Consider the following 25,478-nt stretch of genomic DNA (forward strand, 5'->3'; position numbering starts at 1 on the left):
GGGATTCAGAAACCCACTTGGCCTCATTGTGTGGTTAGAGACAACCTGTCAGAGTACCTCATGTTAGAGACCTCTTAGAATGACTCACAAAAAAGGTTATAATTGCAGAAGAAATACTGCACTCTACTTCGATTGACCCACAAAAAAGGTTATAATTGCAGAAGAAGGCACTCATCTAAAAAAGACATTTCTCTGAAGGATCTCGTGAGTAATCATCTGCATGTCCAACCCATCTTAAAGCCTGCGTGTCGCATCCATTTAACGTCTGTGCATCTCAACCTTCTTAAAGCCTGCATCTTGCATCAATTTCAAACCCACGTGTCATCACTGAATTTCTGAAACTGATCTTTGAACTGTTTTCCCAGAATTGAGCCTTGAGCTGCAGTGGCTTGGGGTATTCCACAGACCCCAATATATTTGCACATAGTTAGAGTTTAAGTTAGATAATTGTATATAAATTTAGTTAAGTTTACACAAGTTAGTTAAATTAGATAAGGTGTTATATAATTAATAATTAAAAATATTACTTTAAATATAACACCATCTGGGCTCATTTTAACGCTGCGGTCTGGTACAAGTGACAAAAGAAATTGATGAAGGTAAGACAGTGGATGTAGCGTATATGGATTTTAAGGCATTTGACAAAGTCAGCCAGGGTAGGCTCATACAGAAAGTCAACACATGGGATCTATGGAACCTTAGCTACTTGGATTCACAACTGGGTTGTCTGCAGAAGGCAGAGTGGGTAGTAGATGGAATGTATTCTACCTGGAAGTCAGTAATTAGTTGCTTAAACGAAAAAGTAGAACGTTGGTTCAACAAGCTTACAGATGATATAACAGTTAGAGGTGTTGCAGTTGGTTGTTGAGGATTACAATAGGATATAGACAGGTTGTATGATCAGGTGGAGAAGTACCAGATGGAGTAGAATCCAGTTAAGTGTGAAGTGATGCACTTCGGAAGGTTGAACTTGAAGGCAAAGTACGTGGTTAATGGCAGGATACTGAACAATGTGGAGGAAAAGCAGGAACAGGGTCCAGATCCACAGATTGTTCCAGGGTATATTTACATAGTTTAGCACTACAACATGGGCCAAAGAATCTGTACTGTGCTGTAATGTTTGATGTTCTATTATTGCACTACCTGCTGTACATAAGTATGGCTAACTTGCCTGGATAGCAAGCAAAACAAAGCTTTTCACCATATCTTGGTACATGTGACAATAAACAGAATGACGGAAACAGGTAGCATCAGAGCAATCGATCTACAACAATAGCAAGTTCTGTGCTTACCTTTCTGATTTTGTTAGATTACCAAATAAATTGAATTCTCCGTGCTCCTTCGGTTCTTCTACATGATATATTTGACTTGAAATGCGAGGTCTACATCCAGCTCTGGCACTACCTCCACCTCTACCTCTTCCTCGACTGCTCGCTCCAGCTTTACTCCTACCACGAGACCGAGTTGAGTGAGCTGGCTTTTGGCAGAAAATGATATCTTCTCCATCATCCCAGGCTTTGCCTGAACCTTTTCTACTACCTCCTCCTGAACTTCCACAGTGCTTATTGATTCTTCCTCCTCCTCTATTTGGCCGCCTTCTACAACTCATCTTTTGTCATCACTATCAAAGAGGAATCACTTGTTACACATCATAGATTTCAATTACAATATACTTAGCAATATTGAACATTTTATAATGCATTACAGGCCCAGTATCCAAATCAATTTCTGTCCCTCAAAGTGATCGGGCTTCAATCTGCACAATTATACTATCGTACTTCTTACATTATAGTATAACTGAGAGCACATTTTAAAATGCACCTTAACTCCATTGTCCACACTTTAATAATGAATATTGTTAATTAAAAATAAAGCACTCACAATTGATCTGAAAACTTTTCAAGACAGATCCTGTGTGGATTATTTCACATTTTTCTCCATTCTGTGGTGGCTAAAGTTATTAAATAATTTTTTATTCTGCATGGAAAAGGAATCAAAGACAAAGGAATCAGTGACAACCAAAACTATAATTAGTAACATCAACCATAATAAAGTACAAGTCTGAAATGTTGACAAAAAAAATTACAAATATATCCTTTGGATAAAAGACCAGTCTTAGGATATAAAATTTAGTATAATTTCGCAAAACTGAAATGCAAAATAATTAATCTTTAAATCGAAGTAAGTAAACAATCTCAGTTCGGTAGCACTTGTATTTTATTGTGACTCATTTCTTAAAAGAATACAACAGAATCAGGTTTATTGTCATAAACATGTCACATAATTTGTTATTTTGCTGCAGCAGTATTGTGCATTACCAGTGAAAAATTGCTATAAATTACAATTCCATAAATACAAGATTAAAAATCAATCAATCAATAGACAAAGTGCAAAAAAGAGGAAAAAGTGAGGTAGTTCATTGTCAGAATCAGAATTTATTGTCATAAACAAGTCATGCAATTCAGTGTTATGCGGCAGCATCATGGTGCAAACATACATATTATAACCATCTTACGACATTATTATATATAAATATATATATATATATATATATATTTATATAAAAAATAACAATAGTGCATGAAAAGTCAGTTCAGAAATCTGATAGTAGAAGGGAAGAAGCTGTTTTTGCAACATTGAGTGTGTGTTTTCAGGATGCACAAGAGAAGATAGGAATTTAATACAATGATTAAAGATCATAGTCCATCTTGCTCATCTACCATCCTTAGAGTTGAGTGTTAATGAAGTTGTTAACAAGTTGTTGGAACCAAAGCAATTTTAATAATTAACATAGAAAATGCAATAACTAATTGGCAAAAAAAAAAACGAACACCTGAAAATAGCAACTCTAATACAATGAAAATCTAATAGCCCACAATCTAATTTTTTTGATGGTTTGGCATCTGTTCATAGCTGTTTTCACATTCTCTTGAAATTCACCTGGGTCCCATTTCCCACAATCACTTGAAACTCACAAGATTCTATGGTAAATTTACTATACTACTAAATAACATTTGAAAAAGGTGAATGAAAAATTGTAATGGAATTGTTTTGGGATAAAAATAGCATAACATTTAATTATTTGGAAAAGCACCATAGTTTTAAGGATGGGGAAAAAAAAATTTGAAAGGAACTCAGCAGGCCAGGCATCATCTGTACAGGAAAACGATTGATTAACATTTCAGGTCAAGATTCTGCATTAGAAACGAATGTATAAAGAGGAGATAGCCTATAAATTGCAGACTCCAGGGAAGTAGAGGACTGGCGCAGAGCATCTAAAAATGAGACTATCACTCTTCTGAGAAGGAGAAGCAGAGGACATGACTTACAGGATGGTGACCACGGCGATGGACTGGTGAGGGGTTATATGGCTGAAGGACCAACATAGGCAGCGGGTTGTTGGTGACTTGAGGTGAGGAAACCAGTCAGGCTGTGGGCTGCTGGCGACTGGTGACAAGGGACTTGTATCAGGCTGCAGACTGCTGGAGGTGGCTCGAAACTAGCTGAAGGGGTACCAGATGTTATATCTTTTGTGTTACTTGGGAAGCTTCTTAAATAACTTAGAGATGCAAGATTCAAATAATAGAAGAGATTTTACTTACTGATACCTTCCACCATCTCAGGAAACTGTTCACACACACTCTATACATATACATATGCCCCACAGTGATGCACTACAATTACTACAGTGAGAAGGGTGGATTCTAACGAAATAGTTCTCAAGATTTAAAAAAAATTGTGTTCTTTATCACTTTCTTTCCAGTGCAACTTAAGTGACTGAACCTGTACACTAATTTATTTACACAACTATTTTTAAATAGTTCTTATCGATATCACACTGGTGGCAGTATGTTACTTCACCATCTTGTGGATTTGGCTGCGACCTTTGGGCTCTGTGTTGCTGGTACATGTGTAGGTGATGTAGCTTGTTGTGATTCACTTGACAATTGCTGTGTTGATGTTTCAGTATTAGTGGTTGTGGTCTCTTCACTTGATTTTGCAGGCTTTGCTGGTATTAAAGCTTTCTGCTTCATCACATCTTGTGTTGACCAGATGTGAATTCTGTTCCTCCTCAGCTCATTGCCAGAGTCTGTCTCGACAATGTAGGAGCTTGGTGTCTCAGCTTCTTTGATGACCTTTGCTGGGGTCCATGTTTTCAACACTGGGTCTTGAATATGGAAATGCTGACCTCTGAAGAGTTCTGGCAATGTTTGTTATAATGCTGGCATTCTATTTGCATGTCAGCCGGTCTTCTTCTGGTTTCCTCCTGGTCTTCTGGAGGGTGTATTTTGCTTGGCAGATTTGTTTTACATCTCCTGCCATTTAGAAGTTCTGCCGGGGACTTCATGTCACCCCTTAAATATGTTGCTTGTAATGATAAAAGAGCTAGGTATGGGCCTTCTTTTATTTCATGACACTTAACTAGTGTACGTTTCACAGTTTGCACTTGTTTTTCAATGAACCCATGATCTTTAGAGTAGCCATCTTCCTGAATTCTTCTGACGTGAACTGTGTTCCATTATCACATATTACTTGCTCGGGTATTCCTTGTTCAGCAAGAAGCACTCTCATTCTGAGGTGATAGTTGATGCTCTCAGGTCTTTCACCCTTTTGACGAATGGAAACTTAGAGCAGTAGATTCTCGGTGAACAAATCTGATCCCACTGTGTGCCATGGTCTGGCAGGCACTTCTGTGGAAATCATTTCCTCTTTTTGTTGTGTGTTTCTGTACTTTTAGCATATTTGACATGAAGCCAGCATATTTTCAATGTCTTTGTACATGCCAGTGAAGAACACGGCTGACTTGGCTTTGAGTTTGCATTTCTCCATCCCCACGTGATCAAATATTTTCTGGAGAATCTCTTTCTGCACCTGTAATAATCAGTCTTGATCCAGCCAGCAGAACACCATTCTCCAATGATATGTCATCTATGATAGACCAATATTGACATATTGAAGGCTGCATCTGTTTTATCCTCTCTGGCCATCCTTGTATTACTTGAGAAAGCTTTTGCAACACATCTTCTTTACTGGTTTCTTCTCTGATCTGGCTTAATTTATTACTGGTGTTACAAGTTATGTTAGTATGGTTATGGGTCTCTTCACAAACAGAGTAACATTTCACAAAAGACATCTCAATTAAAATGCAAGAGTTTTGCTGAAGCTAGACATTCAGGCTCTGGTTGGCTTTGCAAAAGCAATGAAGAATGTGGATCTTTTGCTTATGGGCAATAACGTCCATGGTCAGAAGCTGATAAGATCTTTCAAAGATTGGGTTTGGAACCCTGTAAGAAGTTTTGGTTTTTACAAGCAGAGAGAGAGGAAAACAAACAGGCGGTTTCTCATTGGGGGGGGGGGGAGAGAGCGCGCACACGAGAGAGAGAGAGCACGCGCGCGAGAGAGAGAGAGAAAAGTCCGTTCAACAGTAGTAGTTGAGGCTGCAAAATGGCAAGCTGGCAGACATGTTGAAAAACCCCATTTTGAAGACAGATTGTGAGTTCTGAGTTCAGCCTGTTCAAAACCATTGTAGTCCTTACAAGAGGAACTGGCTGTATCTCCTGAAATAAAGAAAACAAGAGGAATTCTGTGGTGACCTGGAAAAGGTTATCATTTGGAAAACCCATGATGGGGCAAGTTTCTTCGGCAAGACACTGAAGTGACTGATTGGAGGAAATCAGTTTGTGAGTGTCCAACGAGCAACAAATCTCTCTCTGAAACCAACAAGAACCTTCCTGAGCAGTAACCATTTAACTTTAAGCACCAGAGTCTGGTGACAATTCATAAATGTTATATTCTGTGCACAATATAAGAATTGCCTGATACCAGTAAACTTGGAGAAGTGAAAAATGAATAATTGGATGAATCAAAGAACTTTCCTGAACATATACACAAGTGCTTAGAATTAGAAGGGGTGGTTAAGTTAGGTTAAAAGTAACAAGTTAAAGTTTGATCCTGTTTTGTTAAATTAAAAGCAACTTTTGTTTAAGTAACCATTGTCTTGGTGAATTTCTATTGTTGCTGAACTTTGGAGTCCTCTGGGCTTTTAACACTGGTCACAAGGACGAGCTGATGTATCTTAATCCCCATGTCTTCTATTTCCTATTTTTCATTCATAGAAAGTCATGACAAGGTATCAGCAAGCACCATCTCTTTGCCTGGTATGTATTTTAATTTGAAGTCATAGCATTGTAGTCGTAGAAGTAATCTCTGCAGTCTAGCTGATGCCTTGTTTAGGTTCTTTCTCTGGGTATGTTCCAGTGGGCGATAATCACTTTCCACTATAAACTTTTTCCATACAGAAACTTGTGAAACTTCTTGCATCCGTATACAACAGCTCTCTCTCAATATTGGCATATCTGGTCTCTGCTGTTGTTAGTGTTTTTGAGGCAAAAGCTATTGGTTTTCCTTCTTGAATTAATGCCTCTGTTATATGGATCTACTTGAAAAGTGAGGGGTTTTTCTCTATCATAGTATCTCACTCCATCTCTCTGCATATTATTTCTTTGAGCTGGTCAAAACTTCTCTGATGTGATAGTGACCACTGAAATTCCACATCTACTTTCAGCAACTCTCTGATGTTTGCTGTGTAGTCTGACATATGTGGCATGAAGGAACTCATGTATTCGACCAACCCAAGGAAACTTCTGAGTTCCTTTTTGTCCTTTGGGTGCTCCATCTCAGCAATGGCTTTAACCTTCTCTAGCCTTGGTTTTACCCCATCAGGAGTGTGCACCATTCCAAAGAATTGGCATTCCTACTCTTTTATAATGCATTGTCTGCATTAAGTTTAATTCCAGCTCATTTTGTTCTCTCCATGGCCTCATGTAGATGAGGATCATGAGCTTTTCCATCTCTGCCAAAAACCAGGATGTTGTCTGCGATGCTAAGAGCACCTTTACACCCTTTGTAGGTCTCATCGATCTTCTGTTGGAACACGTTCTAGTTCACCTTTAGATGTCATGATGTCCAGCAGAGGACGGGTTTATACCCAACACTCTTCCCCCTCGTGCAGTAAATGCAGACTGGGCCCCTTTAAACTAATAAGATTACATTGGGCCCAAGACTACAAGTGAGAATTAAAATACATCTCAGAGTAATTATAATTGGGAAAGTATTCAGTAATAAATCAGGGCACATAGTCCTTAAAGTATTCGGGTGGTCTTCTTTCTCTTTTGGACTGCCTCGGTGTGGTTTGCTGTGCCAGTCTTTGCTCGGGATTGCTCATCTTCGCTGCCCTCCTGGCTGCGTGTCTCAGTTACTGGGCTCCTCACTGCTTGGCTCCACGACCGTCTCTGCCCCCCCTCATTTGGTCTGAAGGGTGGGATGGTCGGGACAGGCCATGACAGGTCTGGTTCCACCTCCTCCAGTTCATGAGGCAGTTCATGGACCTTAGTGTCAGTCAATGCTCATAATTGGTCAATGTGCCACTTCCACAATCTGTCCCCCACTAGAAGAGTATGAGCAGGGGCTCAATTTTTGTAAAATTACTCCTACCACCCATGGGTCTTTTCATTGTCTATAATCTTGTACCAGAACTCTCTCGCTCACTTCCAATGTTCTAGGTGAGGACTGTGGTAATGCTGTTTTTTTTTTGCAATTGGAGACCCAGATCTGGATGAATTGTGGACAGCCCCAGTCCGCAGTTAGCTGCCAAACATTAGTTCTGCTGGGGTGCGTTCTGTGGTAGAATGCAGCATGTTTCTGTACCCCAATAGGAAATCTGTGATTTTGTATGTCCAACAGGCATCAAGTTTCATGGTTTTGATTGCTTTTTTGAATGTTTGTTCAAAATATTCTGCCTCCCTATTAGTACTTGGGTGATAGGGTTTGGTCAAAATATGTCTGAAATTGTTGTACATAATTTTATAAAATGTTTTGATGTATATTGAGGCCCATTGTCCGTAACTAATTCATGAGGCAATCCATAAATGGCAAAGATAACTCGTAGATGGTCAATCATGGGATCTGGTTTGGTATTTTTCAGTTGTGAAACTACTGGTCATTTGGAGTGTGTGTCCACAGCTATTAGGAAAGTCTCACCCATGAATGGTCCAGTGAATCCAATGCCAGGGTTTGGATGGCCATTTCCATGGGTTAGCTTCAGCTTGCGGCATTTTTGGCTGCATTGACTTACATACTTTACATTTTCTTACTGTTGTTTCAATGTCTCTGTCTATGGAGGGCCACCAGACATGCACCTGGGCCATTTGTACCATTCCCGATGGTTGTGGTGTAGTTCTGATAACATAGTAGTGTGCCATTTGACGAGAATAATTGTATGGGTATCCCATAGTAAACATCCTTCTTCGACTGATAGTTCATGGTGGAGTGTGTGGTAAGGTTTTAGATCTTCTGTAATGATATCAGATTCGGGTCACCCATTAAGGGTGAAGTATAGGATCTTGCTTAATGTTGTCTCTTTTTGGGTTTCCTTTCTGATCATCTGGGCTGTAATGGGCAGTTGTTGAAGTTGTTCTTGGTTAATGGCTGCTGTCCATTTAATAATTTTTTCTCATTGTTCTGTCTCGTGTAGCAGCATGCATGATAAGGCATCTGCATGGCTGTTGAATGTTCCAGGTTTATGTTTTAGATCATAGTTATACGCCGCTAGTAGCATGGCCCATCTTTGAATTCTGGCTGCAGCTAATACTGGTATACCTTTGTGTTTTCCCAGGATTAAACTAAGAGGCTTGCTGTCTGAAATCAGGGTGAATTTTTTCCTTAAAAATAAAAATAAAAATTCCACCAATATCTTTAAACACACCATAAAATTATTGCCAATCCTTCTTTTTCTAGTTGAGCATAATGGTGTTTGCTTGTGGTTAAGGTTTGCGAAGCATACGCTAATGGTTGCTCACCTTTTTCTGTGAAATGGGATAATACTGCTCCTAGTCCCAGTGGTGAAGCATTAACGGCTAGTATAATTTCTTTACTAGGGTCGTAGTGGATCAACATCTTATTTGTTGACGTTAGTATTCCCTTTAGTTGATCAACTCTGTTTAGTTTCTATGTTCCAATACCATGTTTGATCTTTCTTGAGTAATTGGTTTGGCGGGCTGTATAGAGAGATGTTTTCAGTAGTGATTAACAAGTCCTAGGAAGGGCTGTAATTCCGATTTGTTGGTTGGGTATGGGGCCTTGCGAATGGTTTCTGTTCCTGCTGGTTCATTCACACCCCTTCATTGTCGATTGTAAGCCCAAGGTATGTTACTGAGGGGCACACGAAGATGCATTTGTACTTCGTAATTGTATATTAGCCTTTTGTAGTCTGGTTAAAACCTAGTAATCTGGTTTTGTAAGTGTTCACTGTCGTTTCAGCCCATGATGATGATATCATCTAGGTAACATCCAACTGAGAGTCCATGTAGTAATTTGTCCATTGTTGCTTGAAAAATCGCAGATGTGGCTGAAATTCCGTAAGGCATGTGTGTATAGGTAAATAGTTCCAGATGGGTATTGATTGCCACATATTCTTTTGATTTTTTTTGTCCAATTCTATCTGTTGATATGCTTGTGACAAATCTAGTTTTGTGAATTTTTACCCTCTGTTTAGTGCTTGGAAAAATTCTTCTGCCTTGGGCATTGGGTGTTCGGGTATTTTGAGTGATGGATTGATGGTGATTTTGTAATCACCGCAAATGCCAATCTCACTGTTTGCTTTTCGAACGGGTACAATGGGAACTGTCCAATCGCTGTATTGAATTGGTTATAATATGCCTTCATGCTTTAGTCTGTTTAATTCAGCCTCAATTTTCCCTTTCATAACAAATGGGACTGTTCTGGCTTTGAAGAATTTAATTGCAGTTTGGCTTGAACACCTTTGTTTTTCCCCAATCCTTTTTGGAAAACCATGCGTGGTTGTTGAGGATTTGGTCGAGTTCTGGCTGGGAGGTATCGTGTGGTTTACATTTAGTATTTTACCGATTTCCTAGGGGAATGTGTTATAGCCAGTTTCTTCTGAAGAGTGCTGGCCCCTGGGTATCTATGATGTAGAAAGAGAGACTTTTGGTTGCTGTTGTATTGTACTTGGACCATACATTTCCCCAACACTTTGATTCTGTCTCCTGTAACAGATCTTAAAGTTATTTCAGTTGTTTTTACCGGGAGGCGTGGTAGCAAGCTTTCCTTAACATATAACGGCATTAGGGACACCTTTGCCCCTGTGTCTAACTCCATCTTTATGGGGTGTCCATTTATTTTTAGCTGTATAAAGATTGCTGTGTTTCCTCCATTTATTCCTCGGACGTGTAATATCTCAGGAGCTGAAATTTCAGGAGATTGAAGGTCAGCCGTTGGGCTCTTATCATCATCATTGCTAGGTTGCCTCTCTCTTTCTCTGTAATTGTTTTGACTTTAGCGCCTGTTTATTTGCAGGCCACCTGCATTTTAGAAGCAGACATTTAGCTTTGATATGTCCTTCTGTTTTGCAATGATTGCATTTAGAATTTTTGAAGAAACAGTTTACTGGTTGGTGATTGTATTTCCCACAACGAAATTATTATTGGCAGGAAGACCTCCCAACCAGGTCTGGTTAACCCACATCCAAGTTTTTATCTGCCATTTCAGAGCTGCAGACAGCCCAATATGAAATCTGTAATGTAACATCTTGATCCATTCCTAATAAGTTTTGCCTTGCTTGGCAATTTGCCAGCCCCATTACTAATCTGTCTCGCAGTGACCGATTTATAAACTGCTCAAAATGGCAATGCTCCACCAGTTTGCACAACGGTGCCAGGTATTCACTTACTGTTTCTCCTGGTCCTTGTATCCTTTCATAGAATTGTTGCCTTTCTGCCATAACTGGTGGTTTGGGGCTTAAATAGTTCCTTAAAGCTATGCATAATTCGTTGAATGTCCTCGTTCCTGGATCCTCTGGGGACTGCAAGGTCTTAAGGAGGTCGAATGTTTGCTGCCCATTATACTGAGGAAGAGGGCACGTTTGCAGTTTACTGGACCTTCCACAATATTGTGGGCTTTGCAGTAGTAGTTAAAAGGTTCTAGGTAGTTATCCCAACTTTTTTCTACTTTGTTAAATTCCACGAACTTTCCCTCCGTCATCTTGGCGAGCTTTCACCTTGATCTTTTGGTGGAAATTTGTTGAGGGTTGTTAGATAGTCATTTTCTACCTTTCTTCTGTTGTTTTCCTTCTCATGGTTGGTACATGCAGTATGTGTAGCGTTCGTTTCATTCCTATTCACCACTGTTGTGTATGGACTCACACAATTAAGACTTGGAGATGTGATGCTTTCTCATCCTTTACTTCTATTAAACTAACTTTGCTACTGACATACAGGTTTTATACACACATATATATATATATATATATACACACACACATACATAGACGTATATATATATATATTTTTTCTTTGGCTTGGCTTCGCGGACGAAGATTTATGGAGGGGGTAAAAAGTCCACGTCAGCTGCAGGCTCGTTTGTGGCTGACAAGTCCGATGCGGGACAGGCAGACACGATTGCAGCGGTTGCAGGGGAAAATTGGTGGGTTGGGGTTGGGTGTTGGGTTTTTCCTCCTTTGCCTTTTGTCAGTGAGGTGGGCTCTGCGGTCTTCTTCAAAGGAGGTTGCTGCCCGCCAAACTGTGAGGCGCCAAGATGCACGGTTTGAGGCGTTATCAGCCCACTGGCGGTGGTCAATGTGGCAGGCACCAAGAGATTTCTTTAGGCAGTCCTTGTACCTTTTCTTTGGTGCACCTCTGTCACGGTGGCCAGTGGAGAGCTCGCCATATAACACGATCTTGGGAAGGCGATGGTCCTCCATTCTGGAGACGTGACCCATCCAGCGCAGCTGGATCTTCAGCAGCGTGGACTCGATGCTGTCGAACTCTGCCATCTCGAGTACTTCGACGTTAGGGATGTAAGCACTCCAATGGATGTTGAGGATGGAGCGGAGACAACGCTGGTGGAAGCGTTCTAGGAGCCGTAGGTGGTGCCGGTAGAGGACCCATGATTCGGAGCCGAACAGGAGTGTGGGTATGACAACGGCTCTGTATACGCTTATCTTTGTGAGGTTTTTCAGTTGGTTGTTTTTCCAGACTCTTTTGTGTAGTCCTCAACATATATATATATATATATATATATATATACACACATACATATACATATATATATATACACACACACACATATATATATATATATGTAGAAGGCTGACATCATGACTGGCGTCATGATGTCCAGCAGAGGACTGGCTTATACCCAACACTTAGCATCCAGCTTGCTGAAGATTTGGATCCTGTTAATTCCACTGCGATGCCTTCTAGTGTTGGTGTTGGGTAGTGATCCCTTCATATTGCTTGGTTTAAGTCTTTAGGGTTCAGACATATTCTCAAGTGGCCATTTGGTTTTTCTTTGGCCACTATGGAATTTGTCAGTTGGCTCAGTCAATTTGGCTATGACTTGCACCCTTTCCATGTCCATTAGTTCTTGCACCAACTTCTTCTTAAGCTCTAGTGGTACTGTCCTTGGAGCGTGGACAACTGGTTTGCAGTTTGGATCAATGACGATGATATTCAAAGTCTCCAAAGCATCCAACTGAATCATCAAAGCATTCCAGACACATGCTAATGAGCTCAGCCTTGTTTGTGACTGGAGGTCAGTTCTCCAATGGAGTGTCTCTGTTGATCCTTTTGGATATCTTCTTCATCTGGATCTCATAATTGACAGAGATCAATTGCAACTCCCGGCAGCTACCAGACCTAGAATTGCTGGTCCATTTGCGTCTACCACATAGAATGTACAGAGGATGTTCTTTCCCTTATGGTAGCCATTGATCTTAGCCCTCCCTAGCTGCTAGATCATGGGTCCACCATAGGCCATTATTGTGACATTTGCTGTTTCCAATGCACCGACTTTTGGATACCCTTTTATTATGTTCTCTGGGAACATCTGGTGGTAGAGTCTAAGTGGAAGGATGTTGCTTTGTGATCCAGTATCCATTTTGGGTTAAATATCGTAGGCTTGTTCTGGATTGTCCTCTGTATTTGGATCCTCATGTGCAACTCGCTTCCTTCTTTCCTCTCACCCGTAATCTCGTGAAGATGTATGGATTCTATGCCCAGTATCTGGGTGTTGGAGTCCTCATTGTTTCCTTTAATATGGTGGATTGTCTGCTTGTCTTTTTTTCTTCACTGGTATTGCTGTTTTCTTCATACCAGACTTGTACATCTTCGCTGAATGGTTTGCTTTACCACAGGCTCTACATTCAGAACCGTATGCAAGGAATTTGTTTCAGTCATCGAAAGGTTGTTGTCTGCCGCACTTCCTGCAGATCTTGGGGCGTTTGCACTTTTTTTGATTGTGTTCTTTATAAGCATCAACCCTTCCTTCTCTTCACTGTGGGTGGGTCTGCATAGATAGGGATTTTATTTGTGTCCTCGTGGCTTTGAAGGCTCTGGCTTTGGCCAGCTTCAAGTTATCCTTCCCTGCAAGAGACTTTTGTACTTCAAGATGGGCATTCGCCCATATTAGTTGATCAACTAACCTTTCCTCTATATACTTAAATCTGCATTTTTCAGCAACAATTTTTGGTCTAGTGAGGAAGTTATCAACAGGTTCATCAGTCTCTTGCGCTAATCCTTGAAATTCATAGCGTTTAATTCTATGATTAGACCTGGGTTCAAGGTGAGAAGCAAACTTTGCAAATATCAGCTCTGGACCATTTTTCTCCACCTCTGTAAGTTTCCAGCTATTAAGCAAGTCAAGGCCTCGCTTACCTGTCCAGCGAAGCATATAACTAACCTTCTCCTCTGCTGTTGCATTTTTAAAATAGCTTTTGAATGATAAATTGCACTTCTGCTGAAACTTTTTAAACGATTCAATGTCTTCAGTCTCCCAGTCCATCACTGGGTGAACTGCTGTTCTCCAGCCATTTTTTTTTTTCAGTATTTTTTCTTCTTCCCCCTTCATATTTCAGTGACTTACAATCAATTGTATGGGTTTATTCCTGTTCTCTTATACCGCTGCCACCATGTTATGTCTCTGTTTTACTTGGGAAGATTCAAATGTCAGAAGAGATTTTATTTACTGTTGCCTTCCACCATCTCAGGAAACTGTTCACACACTCTATACATATGCATATGCCCCACAGTGGTGCACTGTTACTACAGTGAGAAGGGTGTTATCTTATGTGGTTACAAAATAGTTCACATTATCCTAAATATATAACACCAGGTATCAGAACCAGGATGCAAGAGGGTGCCAAGGTTGCTGAAAGGTTTCTAATCATATCAGAGGTTCAAATTTTGTGTTGGGTTGCTGATGGTTTGGACTGGACTCTGTATGGCTGCAGGAGCACTGGAGGCAAATCCACGGTCACTCGGTGACTCTGGGGGAGGGGAACTCTCTATTGTTTCTCTTTCTCTGACTGTAAGAGACACTTCTCAGACAATTTCTGCTGATGGTGAATCTGTTTGCTTTACAGCAAAGGCAATTTTGTGTAATATGACACTGCTTTTATTACAGTACATGACAATAATTTGAACCTTGAAATAGGTGAGGGGGAGGAGTGGGTGAGGCAGGAACTTGTAAGTGCTAGGTGAATGCAGGAGAGGCATGATTGATTGGCAAATAGATCTGGGAGAGGGAAGGTTGGGTCAGTGCAGGCTGGGGAGTATTAAGTGAAGATTACTCAGGACTGTAGGTTATAGAATCTGATAAGAAAGCAGGCGATGAGGGTTACCACATAATGGAGGGATGGTGGACAGATCGGAATAGGGAGAAGAGATGGGGAACCCAGAAAGTTGAGTTAGTGGATGATTAGCATATGGGAAAGAGAGAAAAAAAACTCAATCCGTTAACTCTTGCCTCACCCCTCCACTTCACGTCTTGATACTGGACATCTCCCTTTTACACGCAGTCCTAATGCAGGGTCTCAATCTGAAACGTCAGCTACTCCTTTCCCTCCACAGATGCTGCCTAAACCACTACATTTCTCCAGTAGCTCGTTTATTTTGTTCCAGATATATCCCACCCCTTGCATCACTTTTCCACAGATGCTGGATTATTGGAGTTTTACCGAAACAATGCTGATTGACAGATAACTCCCTTGCTCTTCCTCCAAATAGTACGACAGGATTTTTGAGATCTCTGTTGAATATCTCACCTGATAGATTGCAGCTCCAACTTCAGATTCAAGTATTGTGAACAGAGTCACAGCTAACCCTGCATGAACATAGCGTAATTTTGTGGAAAATTGGTCCAACCTCCGGCGCTGGAAATGCTTTAAACTTCAACAAGGCCCGAAAATTTTTGACGCTTCTTTGGGAAGAGGAAATCACGTTAGGGTATAAAAATCATCACCAAACCCCACAGCAATCTGCACGTCACCCCCTACATATGCTCCCCAATTCTGACTCACTTCCTTCGATACCGGCTCCGTCAATGAACGCCGATGCTCCGGAAGTAGTTTCTCCTTCACGAAGTTCCGGGTCAAGCAGTCTGTTGGTCACCATGGAAACGGCCGGCGTCGACCTCGTCACCCACAAGCTTTAAATTCGGGTTTGGGTTGTCTGGTACCCGGGTTAAATCCAGCGGAAGCTCAGTTAAGATGCCGGGTGAGTGCCGTCGGTCAACGCCTGCTGACCCTCCCGGCCTTGTTAATAGCGTCAGTATAAATGCAGGAGGAACTCAGCGGGTGTCGCAGCGCCCAGAGGAGGGATGTTTCGCGACTGAGCCCATCTTCAAGGTCCTCCTCCTCCTTTGGACGCCGAATTCCTCCTGCATTTCTGTGCTTTTACGGAATTCGCAGCGTCTGCAGACTTTCGTGTTTCACTTGTGAATCAAGCCGCCGGTAACTGCTCAGAGGCCTTTCCCTTTCTTAGATTTTTTTTCAATAGGATTTTTGTATAGTTAGATAACGACGCTATCAATAGGAGTTCTATAATTTTTTTTATCGTTAATTTAACTCTGACCCACTAATTCTATCGCCAGTCAAATTATGGTAGGACTGTGATAGTACAGAGTTCATGCCCGGCTTGTGCTTGCGTCGAGGAAGCAACAGCCCGGCGAGTCCAGCAGGGCATTTTACAAGTAGTAAAGGTATTGGACAAGGACTAACTGTGTGGACAAAACTGCTGCCGAGATCACAAATGATCTCGTCTGGGATGCCTATGTGGCCGGGCTCCGATCGAAGGAAGTGAGGCTGCGCTTGCTCAAACAAAGGGTAGAAAAACGAGAGGACGTGGCCCGGATTGCAATCACAATGGAGGATGCAGCCTTAAAGTCAAACGAGTTCTCTAGGGACTGGACCCCACGTTCTGATGTGAGTAGAGTGCCCGTCTACCCTACCACCCCCGATATACTGACGGCATGTCGGCTGCTGCTACACTGCCCCCTGCGAACCTAAAATGTTATTTCTGCGGGAGGGTCAAGCACAGCAGGGCCCAGTGCCCAGCAAGAAAAGCCAGGTGCCAGAAGTGCCTTAAAAACGGGCACTTTGCTGCAGTCTGTAGGTCTAAAATGGCCGCCGGCAAACACAGTGCCTCGTGTGAAGCCCAACCGCCACTATCCCATTCAAACTCTTCTTCCCCAGAGCTCTCGTCCAATGAGAGCGAGGGCTCCCCTGCACGGCAACGCCTGATGTCACGGAGATGCCGAACCTGGAAGGGGCAGCCCACTCTCGCAACCATGATGTTGGCCCGCCTCTCGCCCCCGTGAGGAACACTCGACCTGGCCTCGGTCCTGACTGTAGCGCCCACTATTGCTACGGTCACGACCTTCCCCGGGCTAATGCTACCGCTGCCACCGCCACAGCCACCCCCGGAGACAACCTACTCACCACCAACCACGAGCAACAACCCCCACTACCGTTCATCTGCCGATGCCACCACAACAGCACCTCCGGGAGTACCTCCAACCTGCTCTTCCAGTGCTGACTGAGTCTATGATGTCATCCCGTTGCGTGACATCAACACGCGGAATTCCCCTGTCAACAGGATCAGTGGCTGCTTCTATAACACTAAATCAGCAATGCTCTCATCCCCTCACTAAAGCAATGGAACTGATTAAAGTGCATGGACATGACACCAATTGCTTATTTGACTCTGGGTCAACTGACAGTTTTATCCGGCCAGATCTGGCCCTCCGTTGCGGATTTGACATTATCCTCACTACCCAGAGGATCTCATTAGCGACTAGGTCGCACTCGACCGGGATAAAGGGGTATTGCTTCACCACGCTGGAAGTACAGGGCATAACGGTCACCCACTTCAAATTATTCATCCTTCCCCAATTGTGTGCCCCAGTGTTGCTGGGATTAGACTTTCAATGTCAGTTTCGAACGGTGTCCCTACACTTTGGGGGACCCCATGCCCCCCTCTCAGTCTGCCATCGCCCCACCCCTGAAGCACCCGAGCAACGTGCCCCCGTGCCCCGGGGCCACTCCTGCAGCCTTTCCACACTCCGGATTGCCCCGCCAGCACTCTTCGCAAACCTCACCCCTGGCTGGAAGCCTGTGGCCACCAAAAGTCGGCAATATAGTTACGAAAACAGGCAATTCATTAGGAGTGAAGTGCGTAGATTGCTGGATGAGGGCATCATTGAACCCAGTTCAACTCCCTGGAGAGCCAGGTGGTGGTTGTCAAGAACAGGGAAAAGCTACGGATGATGGTCGACTATAGCCAGACCATTAACCGCTTCACGCTCCTGGATGTGTACCCCCCTGCCACGCATCACGGATGTGGTGAACCAGATTGCCCAATACCGCATATTCTCCACCATTGACCTATGTTCGGCCTACCACCAGCTCCCGTTCCGCTGTGAGGACCGACCATTCACGGCCTTCGAAGCGAATGGGCGGCTGTATCAATTTCTCAGGGTACCATTAGGGGTCACGAATGGTGTCGCGGTTTTCCAGCGGGAAATGGACCAGATGGTGGACCAGAACGGGCTAACCGCTACCTTCCCTTATCTGGACAATGTCGCCATCTGCAGCCACAACACACAGGACCACGACGCCATCCTAGACAAATTTCTTCAAACTGCCAGTCGGCTGAACCTGACCTACAATTTTGACAAGTGTGTCTTCCGGACCACACGACTCACGATTCTAGGTTGCGTGGTGGAGAACGGGGTAGTGATGTCAGATCCTGACCGCATGCGTCCCCTAATGGACTTACCCCCCCCCCCCCATACCCAGAAAGTGCTCAAATGCTGCCTGGGCTTTTTTCTCATATTACGCCCAATGGGTTCCACACTACGCCGACAAGGCGCGTCCTCTTATCAAGACCACCTCCTTTCCCCTCTCGACCGAAGCCAGAACGGCTTTCGATTGAATCAAATGCGACATCCCTGCTGCAACACTGCACGCGATCGATGAGTCTATCCCGTTTCAAGTCGAGAGCAATACATCCAACTTCACCCTGGCAGCCACCTTGAACCAGGCCGGTCAGCCTGTAGCCTTCTTCTCCAGAACCCTCCAGGGTCCAGAGTGTAGACACTCCTCGGTCGAGAAGGAGGCCCAGGCCATAGTTGAAGCGGTGCGTCGTTGGAGACATTACCTCGCTGGGAGGCGCTTTACACTGTTGACTGATCAATGCACGGTCTCCTTCATGTTCAGCAACACCCAGCGAGGTAAGATAAAAAAAACGACAAAATCGCCAGATGGAGAATCGAACTCTCCACCTTTAACTGTGACATCCTGTACCAGCCTGGTAAGCTCAACGACCCGCCAGATGCGCTCTCCAGGGGGACGTGCGCCAGCGTACAGATGGAGAGACTACAGAAACTCCATGAGGCGCTCTGTCATCCAGGGGTCACTAGGTTTGCCCATTTTGTGAAGGCGCACAACCTACCCTACACAGTCAAGGAGATTCGCTCCATGACCCAGCCACCAACCTGCACCCAGCTGCAGTGTGCTCACTCCGGGTGCCGCCATCTTCCAATGGATGACTTCTGCCTGCTCCGAAGACATCACTTCCCGCTTCGCTGCCGGTTGGGTCGCCCAACCACACCGACATCACGGGCATCCACTGGGCACTGCCATCTTGTGCCAGCCAGGCTCTGACTGCACAGACAGGATGACGTGGGTGGATACCCGATCACCTACCCAACGCACCCCATGCCCTGGAAGGAAGCTGCTGACTGCTACTCACTTCATCCATCGGGGAGCAGTGACTTGGACCCTGAGATGGTCCTAGCATCCACCACTTTAAAAAGGGATATTCCCCATGGACTCAATGATGGGCATCACTGTCAATGGGAAGGAAATTGGCAACTGGGGTTTCCCTCCCAGCTTGACTTGCATCTCCGGGACCGGTACTCATCCGCAAACACTTGCAGGCCCACAAGTCCGAACCGCTGGTCGAGCAGATGCTCCTCCTCCATGCCAACCAGAACTACACCTACATCAGGTAGCCCAGTGATTGTGAAGACAGTCTCAACCAGGGATCTTCCACCAGCTGCCCCCCCCCCTCCCCCAGCATCATGACTACCCAGCCCAACCTCCCCAACATTGGTACCCTTGGCCCACTCAGGTTCCAAGGGATGACCTCGTCTCTCCGCCTCTCCAGATGAAGGAAAGGAGGCAGAGATATGAGGAAGAAAGGGAGACAGTTAGGTGACCAAAACTGCACACTATATACTCCAAATTTGGCCCCACCAATGTCTTATACACTTTACCACAACATCCCAACTCCTATACTCAATACTTTGATTTATGAAGACTAATATGCCAAAAGCTCTCTTTACAACCCTATCCAACTGTGATGCCACTTTCAAGGAATTATGTATCTGTATTCCCAAGACCTTCTGTTCTACTGCACTCCTCAGCACCCTACTATTTACTGTATATGTCCTTTCTTGGTTTGTCCTTCAAAATTGCAAAACCTAACACTTGTCTGTATTAAATTCCATCTTCCATTTTTCCAGCTAGTCCAGATCCCTCTGCAAGCTTTGAAAACCTTCTTCGCTGCCCACAAAACCTCTAATCTTAGCGTCATTTGCAAACCAAACTAAAGGTTAACCAAGATTAAAGATACTCCCCGTAATCTCAGTGGTGAGGAAGAGTTCGGTGCATTCTACATGTAATTGAAGCAATGTATACATTATAAGATTGTGATTCTATACAAGTGCATATATTGTGATGACACAGTGATAAATTCAATAAGATTTACTCTGATCCTCTCCTATTTAAGCTTGAAAGTGTCACAATGGGCATATGAAGAAGAGTATACAGGTGACTGCATATTGGTTAGAATAAGGTTAATTGGGTGCACAAATCTGTGATGCTTCTATGTACAGAACTCAAATTAGATTGATGTGCTGTAAACATCTGTTAAGTGATCTATGTATTTTGTTTGTCTGCTCATATGATATGACTGCATATGTCATTCAACACCGATCCCTGAATCATGTTACTAGTCACAGGCCTCCAGTCTGAGAAGCAATCATCCATCAATACACTGTGGCTTCTCCCATCTAGCCATTGTCAAATCCATTTCACTACTTCAACATGAATACCCACCTTCTGAACCTTCCTGACTAATCTCTCATGTGGGACCTTGTCAAAGGCCTTACTAAAGTTCATGTAGACAATATCCACAGCCTTTCCTTCATCAACATTCCTGGTAACCTCCTCAAAAAACTCTAAGATTGGTTGAACATGACCTACCACACCCACACAATGTTGACTATCCCTAATCAGTCCATGGCTATCCATATAATTGTATATTTGATTTCTTAGAACACCTTCCAATAATTTACCTACTACTGACATCAGGCTCACTAGCCTATAATTTCCAGTGTTACTTTTGGAGCCTTTTATAAACAACAGAACAATGTGAGCTACCCTCCAATCCTCTGGCACCACACCTGTGGCTAAGGACATTTTAAATATTTCTGCTAGAGCTCCTGAAATTTCTACACAAGCCTCTCTCAAGGTCTGAAGGAATATCTTATCAGGCCCTGGGGATTTATCCACTCTTATTTACTTTGACAGCAAGCACTTCCTCCTCTTTAATCTTTGCAAGTTCCATGACCTCACTGCTTGTTTTCCTTACTTCCCACAACTCTGTCTGTTTCCTGAGTGAACACTGAAGAAAAAAAATTACGATCTCTCCTACCTCTTTTGGGTCCATACAAAGATGACCACTCTGATCTTCAAGGGGACCAATTTTGTACCTCACTATACTTTTGCTCTTAATATGCTTGTAGAAACCCTTAGGATTTTCCTTCACATTTATCTGCCAAATCAACCTCATGTCTTTTTTTAAGCCTTACCGATTTCTTTCTTGAGGGTTTTCTTGCAATTTTTATACTCCTCAAGTATCTCATTTGCTTAATATTTGAACAAATATGGGAGCCTTACATGAAACACAATAGCGAAAACCTACCGGGGACATTCACTACCTAAATTAACGAAAGGAGAAGAAAATGAAAAGAATTGACTCAGTGGAATTTCTTGTTTATTTTTATTGAATGACAACATTGTTTGACTGGTTTAATGTATCCTAGATTTTGTACTTTAAATGGACGGGAGGGGGGAGGTAGGGAGGGTGGGATGGGAGGGGGGGGGGGGGAGAAAATGGCACTGTATATATTTGAAAAGGAAAAAGTATGTATCATGGTTAATGTGGTTTATGGTGTGAAAAATAAAAAATTATAATTAAAAAAAAGTATCTCATTTGCTTCATATTGCCTCTACCTGCTATACACCTCTCTCTTCTTCTGAACCAGATCACCAATATCCTTCAAAAACAAGCTTCCCTATGGCTGCAAATCTTGCCTTTAATTCTGTCAGGAACATACAAACTCTTGTGTCAGGGTATTTAGAGGTGGATTAGGAGGAATTGTTAGAGCAGCTTGCACACACACACATTTTAAAACTCAGAATATTTGCAGGACTTTTGCAGAATGCTTTTTGCAGGAGGCAACTAAGTATTGACAGCAGCTTGCCTGGGAGAGCATGTGATCTTTACAGGCAGAGGAGAACAGTTTTTCTGTCAGGGAGGGTGGAAAACAGAGAGGAGAGACACAGAAATCAGTTCCTGAAGGACAAGCTGGCAAATTTTGAAAGGCTGCTTGGTCAATGGAGAAGATTAGTGGTCTGAAAGGTGACCTGAAAGAAAGAGGATCATCTGGAGAACCCTGAAGGGGCCAAGTTTCGTCAGCAAGACTGATTGAGAAGGAATCAGATGCGGATGTCCTGGAAAAGGAATCTCTCTCTGAAAACCAGCAAGAACCCTCCTGAGTGGTAACCATTTGCCTGTTAAGCACCAGACTGGTGAACTTTGTTAATGCTAACTTCTGTGCACAGTACAAGAATTGCCTGCAACCAGTGAGATTGGACTGTGATCCAAATAACTTTTCTAATCTTAAATATTCATTACACACACCTATGCTTAGTATTAGAGGGAGGATTAAGTAGGTTAGGTTAAGTAAGTAGGATAAGTAATAAGTTAAAGTTTAATTCTGTTTTCTTGTTCAAATATAATTAAAAACTATTTTTGTTTAAGTAACCCTGTGTTGTAGTGCATATCTATTGTGCTGGTTTTTGGGGTCCTCTGGACTCCGTAACACTCTGTACTCTCAAAATTTCACCTTTGAAGGTCCTCCACTGAGCTCGCACATATTGCCAGAAAACAACATCCCAATCCATACTTTCTAGTAGATCCATTCTCATTTCATCAAAATTAGCCTTTCTCCAATTTAGAATCTCAATCTGAGGCCTAGACTTATTCTTGTCCATAATTAACTTTAAACTATTGGCATTATGATCACTGGACCCTAAATGTTTCCCTACACATACTTGTGTCACCTGTCCTGTCTTATTCCCTAAAAGGAGATCCAGTATTGCATTATCTCTAGTTGGTACTTCTATATATTAATTTAGAAAATTTTCCTGAACACATTTGACAAACTCCAAACCATCCAGTCAACATATGAAAAATGAAAATCCCCTACTATCACAAACTTCTGTTTCCTTCAGCTGTCTGCTATCTCTCTACAGATATGCTCCTCCAATTCTCAATGACTATTGGGTGATCCCCCTGAAAATATAGTTTAAACCCACCAGAGCAGCACTAGCAAACCTTCCACAAGGATATTAGTTCCCCTTCAGTTCAGAAGCAAACCGTCCCATCAGAACAGGTCCCACCTTCCCTGGAAGAGAGCCCAATGATCCAGAAACCTAAAGCTCTCCCTCATGTACCATGTCTTTAGCCACATGTTAAGCTGCATTATCATCCTATTTCTAACCTCACTAGCATGTGGCAATCCTGAGATCACAATCCTGGAAGTCCTGTCCTTCAACTTAGCACCTATCTCCCTGAACTCTTCTTGCAGGACCTCCTCACGTTTCCTATCAATGACATTAGTCCCTACATGGACCACGACATCTGGTGCTCACCCTCCCTCCTGAGAATGCCGTGAACTCGATCTGAAATATTTCGCAACCTGGCACCAGGGAGGCAACATACCATCCAGATATTCAATTTCTTCCATAGAACTTCTTATCAGTCCCCCTAACTATGGAATCCCCTATCACTACAGCTCACATCTTCTCCTCCCTTCCCTTTTTAGCCACAAGATCAGACTCCGTACAGAGACCTGATCGCTGTGGCTATGTATGGTAGGTTGTCCCCCCTAACAGTATCCAAAATAATGTACAGTACTTGTTATTGAGGAAAATAGCCAAAAGGATGCCCTGCACTGTCTACATCCTTTCCCTCTCCTGAATGTCACTCATCTACCCTCCTCCTGCTTCCTAGGTGTGATAGTGTCCCTGTAACTCTTGCCTGTCACTCTCTCTCAGCTTGTCAGGAGCTGCAGCTGGATGCACTGCTCGCAGATGAAGTCATCAGGGATACTGCTGGCTTCCCTGACAACCCACATTCTGCAAGAGGAGCATTCCCCTGGCTTGGCTGCCATTCCCATTGTTTATGACTGCAGGGACAAAATATATGATATAGAATTCAGCCTACCCGCTGAATCATTTTGTCCCTTGAATAAGGTGGCCCTTTCTTACTTCAACTCCTACTATCCCTCGCCTCTTACCTCTTCACTGTAGCCTGTTGAGCTGCTCTGCCCACTCTGATGATGACCGCTCCCTTGATGTAATGACATGGTGGCGTGGGAGAGGGGTGCAGAATTGAAAGTGTTGGGCATTGGGAGATCACAGTCATTGCTGTGGACAGAAAGAAGATACTCAATGAAATTATCTCTCAGTGTGCCTCCAATATCTCTGATGTAGAGAAGGCCACAATGGGAACACTGAATGCAGCAGATTCACAAATGAAGTGTTGCTTCACTTGTAAGGACTGTTTGGGACCCGAATGGTGATGAGGGAGGAGGTGTAGGTGCAAGTGTAACACTTCCTGTAGTAGCAGGGGTAGGTGCCTGGGTGTGATTAGTGGGAAGGGATAAGTGGAGAAAGGAGTAATGAAGGGAGCAATCTCAGTGGAAGGCAGAGAGGGGAAGAAATGTCTGGTAATGCAAATAATTGATTTGGGCTTATCTACTGTTTTTAATAGATAATATTAATAGAATAAGATTTTTGAATTTATTGTGCAGTAATGTATGAGTCACAAGATTTTAATTTGCCATTAACTCTGCATGCTTGTCTTCTTGGTATAGTGAAGCCAAAAAAGGAAGCTCAATCCAAAGAAAAAGGTAAGATTTCTTCAGTCTCCTACTGTTACTGTATTTGTATCTGTTTTAGTACCTTTTTTAAAAAAAAAAGAGAATTATTAGTTTTCCCAGTTGAATAACTTTGAACATTTCTAGAGTCATCTGGCATGGAATAGGCCTTTCAATCCAATTTGTCCATGCCAACCCAGTCATCTGGGATAGTCCCATTTTCCTGCATTTGGTCCATATCCTTCTAAGACCTTCCTATCCATAAATCTGTCCACACCTCATTTGAATGCCAAAATTATACCCCGCTTCTTTAGTTTCCTCTCTGGTGGCTTGTTCCAGATTTGGACCACTCTCTGAGTGGAATGTTGTATCTTAGGTCCCTCTCAAATATCTCCCCTCTCGTTAAATCAATGAGTTCCAGTTCTAAAGTGATCAACCCTGCGAAAAAGACTGAGCATTCACTTTATTCATGCCCTTAAGGATTTTATAAACTTCTATAAGATTACTCCTCAGTCTCCTGTGCCCCAAGGAATAAAGACTCCGCCTATATAACCTCCTCCTTTAACTCTAGCCTTCCAGTCCCACAACATTCTGGTTAATCTCCTCTGCATCCCATACAGTTTATTGATATCATTCCTATAGCTGGGTTGCTAAGACTAAACACAGCACTCTAAGTACTCTAAGGTCAGACTCGGGGTTGGAGAAGACAGTGAGTCTGTGCCTGGTGTCGGGTGAGAGGAGGAGGAGCCAAGAGTTAATTCGGGTTAATTGGTAAGGGCTAATAAAAGGAGTAGAAAGGGAGGGAGCGGCCAGCGAGGAGCAGCGCAGTGAGTGAGTGGCCCAGTGAAGGAGTGGGGTCTTAGGACTTTAGCTCGAGGGACTGTGGCCCA

At 43.0% G+C, this 25,478-nt stretch overlaps 2 protein-coding genes across 5 annotated transcripts in view; one reads left to right on the forward strand and one right to left on the reverse strand.

Annotated features, from left to right (window-relative positions):
* dhx57 (DEAH (Asp-Glu-Ala-Asp/His) box polypeptide 57) overlaps nucleotides 1-15,452 on the reverse strand; it is a 129,775-nt gene extending 114,323 nt beyond the window's left edge. The window contains exons 1-4 of one of the 3 annotated variants that reach the window (XM_069931914.1): nucleotides 15,374-15,452; nucleotides 15,119-15,273; nucleotides 1,882-1,977; nucleotides 1,293-1,621 (exon numbers count right to left, since the gene is read on the reverse strand). In XM_069931914.1, coding sequence (XP_069788015.1) covers nucleotides 1,293-1,609 — 317 coding nt within the window. In that variant the 5' untranslated portion in view covers nucleotides 1,610-1,621; nucleotides 1,882-1,977; nucleotides 15,119-15,273; nucleotides 15,374-15,452. The other 2 variants (XM_069931913.1, XM_069931915.1) reach the window with 2 other exon arrangements.
* Nucleotides 15,415-25,478, forward strand: part of morn2 (MORN repeat containing 2) — a 137,133-nt gene continuing 127,069 nt past the window's right edge. Inside the window, exons 1-2 of one of the 2 annotated variants that reach the window (XR_011355883.1) lie at nucleotides 15,415-15,569; nucleotides 24,586-24,621. Coding sequence is in view for 1 of the 2 variants with exons in the window: in XM_069931953.1 (XP_069788054.1) it covers nucleotides 15,563-15,569; nucleotides 24,586-24,621 (43 nt within the window). In the remaining variant the exon portion in view is untranslated. The remainder of the gene's footprint in view (nucleotides 15,570-24,585; nucleotides 24,622-25,478) is intronic. The other variant, XM_069931953.1, reaches the window with a different exon arrangement.

Source organism: Narcine bancroftii, chromosome 4, assembly GCF_036971445.1.
Source record: "Narcine bancroftii isolate sNarBan1 chromosome 4, sNarBan1.hap1, whole genome shotgun sequence".
NCBI lineage: Eukaryota > Metazoa > Chordata > Chondrichthyes > Torpediniformes > Narcinidae > Narcine > Narcine bancroftii.